This window comes from Diuraphis noxia, unplaced genomic scaffold, assembly GCF_037042655.1.
Source record: "Diuraphis noxia isolate RWA-SAM2 unplaced genomic scaffold, SU_Dnox_SAM2 contig0003, whole genome shotgun sequence".
Taxonomy (NCBI): domain Eukaryota; kingdom Metazoa; phylum Arthropoda; class Insecta; order Hemiptera; family Aphididae; genus Diuraphis; species Diuraphis noxia.
In genome coordinates this window covers 69,669,645-69,683,481 of record NW_028301713.1, presented here as the reverse complement: position 1 = coordinate 69,683,481, position 13,837 = coordinate 69,669,645, and the positions used below count along the sequence as shown (strand labels likewise).

The following is a 13,837-nucleotide window of genomic DNA, read 5'->3' as shown; positions in this document are numbered from 1 at the left end:
ATTTATTAATTAAATAATACCAAATTGTAATTGAAAAACCATAATTAAACATAAATCAAGGATAAACTCTAAGTCATAATATGTGATTTGTAAGATTCTTAGGTTTCTATATTTGTACTAAAAACAATATAATTTTAAGATTTTTAATTATAAATACAAAGTACCACAACTATACATTGCGGGGTTGATGTGCAAACCTTAATTTGGAGCCTAAATATTTTTTTCATAATAGTATTTACTTAGTTTAAATAGGTACAATATAATAATGAGACTTTATATCATTATTATATAATGAAGAAAGATGCAAAAATATGGCATAGACGGAACTTTTTTATATAGATTTATGAGTAATTTTACTTTAAAAGAATTTGTCTCTACTTTTTCAATACAACAATTTGAAAAATTGGAAAATGTAATTAATATTTTGAATAAAGCACTCGCACAACAAGTATAGACAAAATAATTCTGTTGTAGGTATTTGCAATTTTAGTGCAGCAGTAAAATATGAATGAATTATTATGTGAGTGTAGAATTTTATCATATAGTACTTATATTAGTTAAAAACAAAAATTAAGTTGTTAAATTATATAAATAATATCGTTGTCAACAAGTTAACCTTAACAGTTAAGTGTGTTTATATGATTATAATAGGTGTAATAATTGTAATAGTATATTTTAAAAACATGACGAAGCTTACTTTTTCTTTTTTTTATTTTACTTAAATTATAATTTCTACAATCACAGCCACAGAATTATTTTTTTTTTACCAACTGGAGGGTATATTTCAGTTTGGGATTGATGTGCATTGGATACCTAGTACACTCGGTATTTGCTGAAATGGTAGTGAACCTTAAGTAGATTTTGGTCTTAATAGTTAATACAATTGATTTTTATATTGCAATGAATTGTATGATATATATATATATATATATATATATGAAAATTAATTTAGGTATATTTAAAATAGAAATTAGATGGTTGTTGAGTGTATGTCTTTTTGTTGTATAATTTATAATTTCTATAAAATGTCATAAAACATTGCTAAAATGTAATTTGTCTGATCTTATTCAAATTCCACTTCTTAATATATTTTTTTAGTTTTTAAACCTTAAATCTAACAACAAAATGTATTATTCAAAATCAGTTATTTATTGTTAGGTAAATCAATTGATAGTTTTTCAAAAAAATATTAGAATTAACCCGAATTAAACATATGTCATAATTTCAATGTTAATCACTTTACCAGGATTATTTAAATGTTACTTATTATTGTGATTTAATTTTCACTTTCATTTTATTATTACTATTATTCAAATTATTCATCATTATTTACTTCTTTGTTATATCTTCATATTATCAGTATTACTTTTATTAGAATCTTTGTAGAAATGTTAATAATTTTCAATATTCTTTGGTAGGTGTATTAAATGTACATTGTATTTAAAATCAAGGAATATAATGGCAGTACATATTACATAACATTGGCAGACATGATTATAGTTATTAAAGTCTAGCCATGTAAAAAATGTTAGTTAAAAATATGGTTATTCATCTCTTCTGTCCTCTCTTAAATTCTAAAATATCACTCCAAAACAAACTACTTATATATGTTACCGGCAATATAGACAATTCAGGTATTTTGGAAACTACCTAGGCATTATGCATATTGCTGACCCATTTTAGGCAATATAAATAGAACATATAATTTTTAATATTATTTTACATATAACCTAGGTATTTTATAAAATACCTAGGCATTATATAAAATGCCAATTTCTTTTTAGGCAAAGTAACAAACAATTTTTCATAATATAACATATTCATAACATATTATTTTATTTTATTAAGTAATATTATTTATACATTTTACTTAAACTAATAACTACTTATTACAACATGTTGTAGAAAAATGACATTTTGAGGTGCACAAAACATTATTTTTAAGGCAAATGCACTTTTTATTTTGACACATGGTCTTACAAATACATTTTAAAAATCCTTGGCCAGTTCCTGTGGACTGTTCCTTTGCGACTGTTCGTAATGCCACTTCTGTGTCTATTGGAACCTCGTCAATTTGTAGTAGCTTTTTCTGACATACTGTAAACTGACTTCTGGCATATAACTGCTTCAGAACTCCATCCCGAGTTCCTAATCGATAAAAACCATCACTTGTCATCTAAAAAAAATAAAATACCTTATAGTTATTAATATTAAATGCATAAATTTTAAACTTATTTATTACCTCTAAAACAATTGCCAGTATACTTCTTGCATCTAAACGTCCTTTATCTACCCCAGGAACTGGAACACGTACAGTTGAATGAATTGCCACCGGTAATAGCTTCTTATCCGACCACGCCATCATTTTTTTTGCTTGATTTTCAAGATTTTCTTTGGCTCTAGTTCGCATGACATTGGCGTTTTCGTTATTTAATTTGATAGTGGTAGCTAATTGTTGTTCTGTATCTAATGCTTCATTTTCGATGTTTTGTGGTTGTTCTGTAATTTTTTCTGTTTCTGTTACTTCATTTTCAATATTTTGTGGTTGTTCTGTGATATGTTCTGTGTCAGCTGATACTTCATTTTCGACATTTTGTGACTGTTCTGTAATTAATTCAGCTAACTGTTCTTCATTTTCTATCGTACTTATTACATCGTGTGGTAAATTTGAAGTGTTTAGACCAATTTTAATTTTGCAGCCAAATAAAGCTTCATATGGAGACATTTTAATACCAGAATGATAAGCTCGGTTTTTCATAAGCTGGATGAATCGAAGTCCTTCGCTCCAGTGTCGGTTTTTTTCATCTTGCATCCACGTTGTTAACATATTTTCAATATCTTGATTTGCACGTTCTACACTACCTTGAGATTGACTGTGCCTCGGTTTGCCATGTACTATTTTTAATTCGGGCCACATGTTTCTTAAATTAGACACTATTTGGTTTGAAAATTCTCGTCCATTATCAGACTGCAAAATAGTAGGAGCTCCAAGCAACGTAAAAATATCTATAATATTATAGGCTACCTCTTCAGCCCGTTTAAATTCGAGGGGCTTGAGAACAACAAATTTAGTGAGGTGATCCTGGTACACCATAATAAATTTAAATTTTCCGTCAGGATGAGACTGGAAGTCTATTAAATCAACTTGGCATTGGGAATTAAAGTCTGGAGATATTATTGGTTTAACTACCACTCCTTTTTTCGAGCCTTTTTGTTTTTGTTGACATGGTTCACAAAAATGCAAAAATGTCTCTATATCATTACGTGTTATATTTTTATATTTATAACCAAGTTCTTTGATCATTCGATCACGCCCACCATGTCCTATTGATACATGTGTGGCTTGCAATATATCAAATAGCTCACTGGTTGGCACATAATACAGAACAACATTGTCATCTTTTACAGGGAATATAAGTTTCGTTTTTCCTTGTACAACCAGCATATCATACCTACGATAACAGAAATAAATCAATTAAAATAAATCTAAATAAAAAAATAGATGGCTGTATTTTATAAAAGTACTTTAAGCAGGGCTTCAAAGGTGCGGATTTCTATGCACTAAAAAGTATCGAAATACGCCATATAATATGCAGTAGAAAAATCATGAAAATATTTTATTTATTTAAAATTTACAAATTAATGATTTTTTAACAAATAATTAATTACTTAACGAATAAAAAAATAATTTCAAAACACCAGAAAAAAAGATGACATTGCATCAAAATCCCAGCCCCAGCCCTCGGTTAAAATAACGAGAAAACAATATATTTTTTTTTTAAATTTAAGGCCTGAATTTAAGTATTTTTTCTAATATGAATTGCTTACCTTTTGATTAAACGGAAGTCTTTAGGTTCTTTTTTCTTACGTCCAGCTTTAAGTTCTGCAATAATTTCTATCAATTCATTATATTTTTCATCAGACAAAAAACTAGTATTATTAGCCAAATTTTTACGGTTTTTATGTAGTTCGTTATAAAAATTTGACTTCATATTAATCGTATCCATAATAATGCCACACTGCTACGAGACACGAGAATGACGATAAAAGAATAAAAGTAAGAATGTTCAATTTAGTTCACACCGCGACGAGACACGAAAATGACGATAAAATAATAAAAATATGTTCAATATAGTTCGTCAGAATTATTATTTTTATAGTAGGGTATGAATCTGATGCAATAAAGATTAAGATTCTTATCTTTATTGTGTCAAATCGTGGCAATCGTGCACATCACGCGGCGGCACACGCATTTACAATAAACGATAAGTAAAGTCGTTGGTGAATAGGTAAAGCGCAGATTTCGCGATACCCAATTTTGTTTATTTTGATCATATTTCCTATTCCACTTCTGGCATTATACATAATACCTAGGCAAAGCTCGTATTGTGCATATTTCCGAGTGATTTTTGGCATTTCACAAAACACCGGATTATCCATACTGCCGGTAACATATATAAGTCAATTATAAGGCCAGTTTGGTCTTATAGAATTGCAACTGGGGTCTTGCTAAACCCTCAAACATTTGAAAATTCAGGCATTTCAATCAATAGGTGCTGAGGCTCCTAACCCACACCCTGTGATATGTTTCAATTCTATCTCTCCACAACAGTTTAAAAATAAGTACTACCTACCATTGAATTAGCCTCAATAATGTACCAACGCTTCTACCATAATTTAAGAATACTTACAAATACTTAAATATCCCACAGGTTCATAGTCACTCTCCCAAAAAACTCACCACATAGACTAAAGCATCAATGTTGTAGAGACTTATTAAATTAGTAAAAGAGGTTTTACCAAGGGGTTTTTACCTCTACATGTTACTCATGTTATTTATATTTTAATCTAATTAAATTATTAAATTAGTTTAATATTTATTGTAATAATTGTATACAGATTTTAAATTGTACTTATAGACTTGTAGGTAATATTTATTTATAGTTTATAGGTACTTATCTATTAAATTATATATAATATATTAATTAATATTGATTGTATACATTTTTTATGATATTTATAATCAATGTTTTTAATTTTTTTTTCATGTAAAATTTTTTTAAATTTTTTAATGCTAAAAATAAAAATCTAATTTAAATTTTATTTGAAAATTTCAAGTCAATTTGTAAATCTGATTTGTAGAAAACTTAATTGTAAAACCATTTATCTGTGTAGGTATGTGGCTTATTTTTTATGGTTTTTTGAAATGTTATTTGTTTTTCAAGTAACTCATTAATTTGAAAAGTAATAAATAATTTATTATAATTTGTTTAAAAAATAAACAAGTATCTATTTAAAAATTTTCTTAAAAAATTTAAAAATGTTTATAATTTTTGAATTTAAAACGTTTTTAACAACTAGATAAACTTAATTTCACAAAAAGTAGGAAAGTGTGTATCGCTCTGCTGTATAATAGAGATGGTGATTAGGTCACTATAATCGATGTGTTAAATGTGAATGCAATGACAGGTATCATTGTATACGAAAAACGATTCTGAACGGAGATGATTTGTCAGTCTTGGATAGTCAGTCTTGGATAGTCAGTCTTTGGATTATATTACCTATATTTAAATTATAATATATTTTTATACGCTCACAAAATGTTTTCTATATTGACTCTGGAGTTTTTTACTACTGTCATTATTTGAAGAAAAAAGTTATGGAGAACCTTGTGTTGGGTTTTTTAATCTTAGGTATAAATCACAACAATTCTATGAATTTCTAACTTCATAATTCCATGCAAATTTAGGTGATTTTGACATAATATTTCGTAAACATTTGAACTTTTAAATGCTTATAAGTAAACATTGTGATTAACGTTTTTTGATTTTTTTTTACTACGATAAATAAACTTATATAAACCTTGTATTAAATTTTAAGGACTTTTAGACAGCCAAATTTTTTCCATAAGCATTTCAATAAAAAAAACTGAGAAAATCGAAACTGGCTATAAATAGTTTTAAAAAAAGTTAAAATATTCTGAAAATTTAATCGTAAATAGATAACTAAAAGAAATAAAACTCAAACAATGAAAAATCTACCATTATTTATTACCTATATCCCTAATTATTATTAATATTGTAATAAACTTTCATTTGTTTGAACCTTAAACATGCTTATGATAACTAAATAATCATGATATACCCATTTACTAAATACATGTATTTATATCATATACATATATTAGTTAACTATTCATTGTCCCGTTGTGTAAATGTATCCGTAGAACATTAATAACTCCTCTAAATCAATTTCGCCAACAAGGGGTTGGTTTAAATGTGTTTGTTATTTCATCCATGTAGGTGTATATATATTAGTCTTCAAATGAGTGGAAATATCGAAAAGATATCCCTGTGGGCATATTTGTCATCAGATAGTACACAAACGGTTTTAGATAAGCTTTGTCTATACGGTTTTCCGACCTCATCCGGTAGTTACAAATCATAAAACATGTGTTTAAACAGTATTCAAAATTATGACTAAATACTCGCAATGCTAATTCTATGAATTAAAATAATTTCATTCTATTGTAGGTAATAACAAATAACTTTAAAAATAAAATACGTATTTTCATGAAAATTTAACTAAGTATGAAAAATATTAGTTTAAAAATTACGGTTGGAATATAGTTTAGGTTCTGGCAATTATATTGAGTAGTAAAAAAATGAATATAAGTAATAAATTGTTTGAATACGAAAAAAACAAAACAGATTTTTCTCCCATTAATTTTTTCCCAATATTCTCGAAAACTGTTTTATGAATTTCTTAATTAAGATGAACTTTAAAATAATCTATACCCGACTTCCAATTGCTGCAGATCGAGTGCGATGGCATATTTGTTTATATTTGCAGGTACTATAAATAGTTTAATATGTTATTTTGCAAGTTGTATGGTATATTATGATTGTGTCAAATATTTTGAAATTCTATAATAATGAGTGACATTAGTGACATATCTGAAATTTGTTGTAAGTTATGAAACCGTAAAAGCAACATTGGCGTTGATCTCCGATGCCTTTAATTTCTTACACGAGGCACTGCGGGATTATAAGCGTGAACCGAGAGACTAAAAAGTTTTAATTTGAAATTCAAATCAGCAAACCATCCTGTCCTTCCCTTCTACATTTAATCTATCTTATGTTGTATGGTAATTGACATGCAATCCCGGAAAAGTTTAGGTGTACGCCTGTTGTTGCATCACTTTTCTTATTAATTTGTTATTTTTTTAAAATATTTAAACACCTAATTTTTAGTTTGAAAGATGAGTGTAGATTGATTGAATAAATATAGCGTCTCAATAAAATTAAGAACTTGATAATCGTTCGGTTCTAGGGAGATCTATGTACTAAAACAAAGTATCTGGCTTTTGGTACTATACATTGTCTGTTTAATTGATGCGTAAGTGATTTCCTGGTGTTCGATTTGTAATTATTATTTATTAATTATATAATATTAAGTTTAGGTTTTTTTTTTATAATATGACTTAACGTAAGTAAATATTAATGGTATTTTTTGTTATTAAGTAGGTAATAACTATAGGTATATGATATTTTTAGTAATTTTACAATGATAAATTGATTTACATTTCATGTTGTATTATTATATTCATAGGTATATTCAAAGTGGTGGTTATTATAACAAATGCAATTAATTAATAAAATAGGTAATATAAATAAAATTATTTATTTCACTAAAATTGTTTGTTTTTAATAAGTGCTACTATACTATTCAGTATTCACCTATTATACACGATACACATTACACATCATACATACTATTTATAAAATATATATTATTTATGTGCCGGTTTATGTGTGTGTAATGGCCTTATAAATAAATGTATCTTTTGTAGTTCTATTATATAAGGCAATTCTTGTTATACATAGCTCCATTTTTCCTTTAACAATCCATCAAATACTGATTTTTGAAATATTTAAGTATATGGAAGAATTGAATCAAATTTTCAAATCTTAAGATTTTGGCACTTTCCTGTTATACGAGACCTACGGCTATTATCGCGACTACCACCCAAGACTATCTCCGTTATCGCGACTACCGCTGTTTTTTGTGAAACATCACAATCCTGTTATCTAAGATTACCTTATTTTTATTTTTATTAAGAGAACGTCGTACATGCGGGGGCGATCTTAATTTTTTTTTAATCTGTAGGTATTGTGGAGATGGCCACATTCGAATTGTATTTATATATAATAATATATAATAATATATAAATATATATAATAATAACCAAGTGTTATTTCGGACACATACCTTTTTTTTTGCAATTTTTAATATTGCATTTCCAACATATTACTTTTCCAAAATACAATTTTGCGTCATGACCATTCTCGAAGGTTCTTTCGGAATGTAAAATTCCGTGATCCTGAAGCAGCCTTACTGCTTCCTCTTCGGTTTTAGCTAGAGACCATACGTCCATATCCAAATTAATATAACGAAAAATATGTGCAATACGACTGTCACAATAATTTTTATACGGTTATATGGTTTGTTAAAGTTCTGGCGTGGTGAGTGAAAACTTAATAGCCTCGCCACTCAGGTTTGTTATCGCTCCGCCATCCATATAGGTATAACAATGAATACATCGTACAATTAATACATGTAATCTAATAATTCGGCGGGTAAAAGTACCATTATTACTATAAAATACCTATCATAGTCCGTCGTTTGTTTAAAATTAATTTTTATACGTTTTTTAATATTGTAAGGTATTTCTTATTCCATTTTTTTAATTTCAATTTTTTAAATATTTTATCAACATATCATAGAATTATTAAATTAATAAATATCATTAAAAAAAACTCATTATTTTATATTTATACAATGTATTTGCGACGCTAAAACGCAGCCTATGGATATCGTTAAGCTAATTGTGGTAGTTACGATAACGGAGGTAGTCTTGGGTGGTAGTCGCGAAAATTGCCGTAAGGTATGTGGTCCCACTGAACGAGATATGTGATTTTGCGTTTTGCGAACTTACGATTTTATATAAATCATAGAATAACTATAGCATGTCCACACTGTTAGCGTTTCGCGTTTTGCGTTTTACGATATATCGCTTTTAACGCAAATAAATCAAAATAGTTTGTTTTTAAACGATTAATCGCTCTTCAAAAGAGGTCGGTCATGTCGGTCGATCCAGAAAAATAAGCTGCACCAGTATTTTTTAAAGAACTAATTTGGAACCCTCGCCATACTGGTCATAGAAGTAGGACTACTATTCAACAGTGTTGGCCTGATTTAAGTAAAGAGATGATTATAGATGGTACAATCCAGGTTATATTTGTAATTAATTCGTGTACCCATAAACGTTCTTAAAACATTTCAACTTTTGCTTCTATTGAAGTAGAACTTTCGGATAAGAGTATTTTACTCACTTGGTTTGAATCAAACGAAGTAATCTTGACGATTAAAACCAATCGCCACAAAACAATAAAACGCGGGACTGATCTCACCAAAATCGTAAAAATCGCTGGACAATATCGCTCGCATCGCAAATCGTGTTCAGTGGGCCCGTACTTGTAGTCTCGTATAACAGGAAAGTACGAGATTTTTTATGCAATTCTGAGTATCTTGCAGTGATACAAACTTTTGTTTTTAAGTGAGAACCACTATATTTTATTGTAAATTGTTCAGAAGATTTTATTCTCTTAAAGTTAGCAGCACAACTGCACAACTATTATACAGACACTTATGAAACAAATCCAACAAACTTGTTGGACCAATCTGACAATTTTTTGGACATTATTTTCGTGGGGAGAGCTTTTTTCTAAGCTATGCTACCTGAAAGGTTGAAAAAGCTCTACTGGTGAAAATAATGTCCAAAAAATTGTCAGATTGGTCCAACAATGTCCAACAAATCACGCTTGACATTTTTTATAGGGGTGAAATTTTGCTGACATAAAGTTATACTATTGTAGTATATTTGCCAGCACAAAAGTGTCAAAAGCTCTACCGGCGAAAATAATGTCCAACAAATTCTGAGATTGATCCAACAATGTCCAACAAGTTTGTTGAATGTATTTTATGAGTGTCTGTCATAGTTGTGCTGCTAACTGTAAGGGGGTGAAGATTTCAAATAGTGTTTTTTAAATTCCGTATAGAGAAATAAAACAAATATCGGAATTTGTTGGGGTTTTTATTTAACATTATACGTTGGTACTATTATATTAATATCAATAATATCGTATGGACCGTTGTGTAATGAGTAATGCTGTTTAATTATTTTAATAATAAAATAAATAATTATTTATAGTAGATTCTCGTATTTGAATTTCGATATTCCTTAGAATTTTCTAAAATATTTACTTAAAATATCTGTTAGTTCCGAATGATTTATAAGGGTTTCATACATTTTAGATTTTACGCACTTTAGTACTATTGATTTGAGTTTTTTCCCTTTTATATTTTATACCTTTAGATGTAGGAGCACTAATTAATAATTATTTTACGTTCCTTCACGTCTGTCCTGTACCGACTGACCGCAGTGTCATTCCCCTCTTTCTCTTTCCCCTTCTTCACCATGATTGTATACTCTCATCCTCAGTCAGCCTGTCGGAATACGATTAATTAGTATGAAACAAAAATATATATACAAAAGTTTTAATCAATTTTGGTGCATAACTTAGTTGCTTGTGTACACATAAAGTTTATAATAATTTCACGTGGCAACTTGATTAACTTTTACCGAAAATGTCCTCCAGGTATTTCCATGACCCAAGATACTATAGGATATTGTCAGTTAAATATTTACTCACGCCCGTGGTGAATTTGTTTGCGGTTACAATTTGCCGTTTGGATTAAGAATTGCAGGTTTAAAAGCATGTTTAAGTAGCAGCTATGCACGTTATATATGTACGCGCGCATTATGTTTATTCAGACGGTCGTATAGTTCCACTGTATAAGTTTACTCTATAATATTTCAATTTGCAAATTACAAACATAGTGTTGATTTCAATTTTTTTTTTTAAATTCATAAAGTATAAATATACAAATCCGACCTGAATGACAAAAAGAACAGTATTAATATGAATATTTTGTGCTGGTATTAGTAGAAATTAAAATAAAATAGGGCGGGCAAGTTGGTACCGCTCTGCCATACATTAGGTGTCATGTAGATTACTGTTATAGATGTGTTAATTTTGAATTAAATGTTAAAATCTCAATAAAATACAAAAACTGATTCTGAAATATTGTAAGATTATCAGCCAATATTGTGATAATATTTTTAAATTCTAAAAAAAAACTAAAATCGTTATTCTCCATTTAAAAATCTGATTCTGTTCAAATTTGAAATTAATATATCTAGTAAAGCAGACTTTATTTATAGAAAATTAAGATTCTTTGGTTTCAAAATGAAATATTCATAAGTTATATGACCTAGCTGAAACCCTATTTTAAATTTTCAATCCTTATACCAATACAAAGTGTACATAAAATTATTTTCGAATTTTCGCAGATTTTGATGAAGTTCGTCAAAATATGAACTTTAAATACCTATAAAAAAATGGTTTTAGTCGAAATATTATTATAACAACTTGAGAAACCTTGGATTTTGTATTCAACAATTTTTTTTAGCTCAAAAAGAGTCAAAATATTTTTGTAATTATACCCTGTATAGAAAATACTAGTTTAAATATTCTATAAAAATTTTAAGTACTTATCTGTAATTTTTTACGGAAAAAGTAAGAATCATAAGAAATCGTTGTTTTCGGGTGAATATCTAATGATGAAAACATTTTAACTATAAAAAATTAATTTGAATTTTCAGTAAATTATTTGTTTGTTTAAGGTTGAGAAACTTATGAAGAATCTTATATTATAAATCTTAGATATAGAAACACAATTTTTATGAATTTCTAACTCAATATAATGTTCGTGATTTTGAATAATTTTTAGACGCTGGTGTGAAATTTATTGTTAATTTACGCTCAATTTTTTTTTTAAATTATACTAATAACGATTTGAATTTTCAAGTTTTTTGACCGTGTGAAAGATATACTATTTTCGCTTTCAATAATAACAGAACAGTATTTATAACAGTTTGATCTAGTGTTAGGTCATTGTTATCAATTTTAGTTGGATATTTACTGCGAATAAAAATTAAGATTTTCTAGATTTTCTTTAAAGCTATAATAATCTAAATTATAAATTATCATAAATTATAAAAATACCTTGCATTTTTAAACTAAAAAAATGTAGAACTAAAAATCGACGATATTTGAAAATTTAATTTTATATAGTTTTAAAATAAATAACTGGTGACTGGTGTACTTTTTAGCTTTTAAAAATACTAATTTTAGCACTGTATAACATGAATAGAAATTTAAATTGTTTGATTTCAAAATTACAAACATACAACATACACCCCGGAATTACCACGAAATACAATTATTATCAAACTCATTAACATTTACTACACATTTAAATGGGAATAAATAAATAAAGAGGCGGGTATCTAATTTTATTATTTGCATTTTTGGAATTTTGGAGGATTTAGAGTTTTTGGCAACTCACATTTTACTAATTTAGATTGTACCTGTACTCGAATGCTCAATATATGTGTACCTATATATATTTATTACACATCTGATTTACACATTTCGAGGAAAACAATGCGATTTATAATATTGTAAGAACCTAAAATTTGTATTCAACGCAATCAATTAATTTATATATTTATTATGATCATAGAAATCGAAGTTTATGAAAAAAAAAATCAAATGTATATCCCTTCCTATTTTTTTCTAGTGCATTGCTTCAACGTATTCGGCCAGTTACGTGTTATCCTGCACACTATAAAAAGATAAGTTCTATGTTTTTTTTAATCTTGACACGGCCAGTTTTTACGACAGTCTCAATGATTTTAATAACGGCACAGTTTTTTCATCTTTTCTCCTTTTCTCCTTGTGTTTTCCAAAACTTCTCGTACGTATATTACGCATAACTTATTGCAAGAGTACTTTTTCTCCTTATTTTTATTGTTTTTCCTTCCTCTCGGAATTCACTATTTATCATAATATCGCCGTAAAAACCAGCGGAAATGTACGGTGACAGTTTTTTTCAATCTCTTAAAAAACTTTGGAAACACCGTGGTGTTATGGTTGTGAATAGTGACCAATGAACTCTACTAGATATACAATATAAACCAAATGCCTGTTATAATATTGCTGAGTACCTTTAGTATTTACTATATACATTGTCATACTACAGTATTATACTACGTAGTCTTTTTATTAAGCGTTTGATTATTTACGAGTTTGAAAAAATGCACAGTTATTATCTTTTATTTTTTATATTAAAAACTACCCTACACAATTTTAATATACCTATTTCTGCCTTACCAAATGAATGTCACTTCATCTGTATAGATGTGCTTTAATATTATATAAAACATTAAATTATAATATTAAATAATCTGGATAAAATCTTTTTGAAATGTTTTCATAAAAATGTCTTTTCGAGGAAATTGGTTAACAATTTAAATTTAAATAATTGATTATCTCCAGATGATGTAGGTAATTGTTTATCTATTTAAATCATTGATGATATTAATTTTTAATTTACAAAATAAAACATTTTTTTTTTAAAGTTTATTGTAAAAATAGTTTTACTTATTTTAACATTTTTGTTGTGTCATTATAAACATCATACATTTTTTGAGAATTCTTTAATTTTAAAACCAAATATTCTCTGAAGTTACGTTATATTATGAGCTTATAATAATTAACAACGGAGTACGTTTAACAAATAAATACATTTTAGGTAATTGATAGACCCATGTATATTTACAAATCATAATTTTGTTTTTTTTTGTGTT

At 27.6% G+C, this 13,837-nt stretch overlaps 2 protein-coding genes across 5 annotated transcripts in view; one reads left to right on the top strand and one right to left on the bottom strand.

Annotated features, from left to right (window-relative positions):
• heph (polypyrimidine tract-binding protein 1 heph) overlaps positions 1–13,837 on the top strand; it is a 200,899-nt gene that overhangs the window by 1,758 nt on the left and 185,304 nt on the right. The gene's annotated exons all lie outside the window — the stretch shown is intronic.
• On the bottom strand, positions 1,883–4,091 carry LOC149057710 (KRAB domain-containing protein 2-like). Its single transcript, XM_089223714.1, has 3 exons — positions 3,829–4,091; positions 2,243–3,452; positions 1,883–2,176 (listed from the first exon to the last, which is right to left on the bottom strand). Exons 1-3 carry the CDS (start codon positions 4,005–4,007, stop codon positions 1,883–1,885), a joined length of 1,683 nt encoding a protein of 560 aa, XP_089079840.1. The 5' UTR covers positions 4,008–4,091.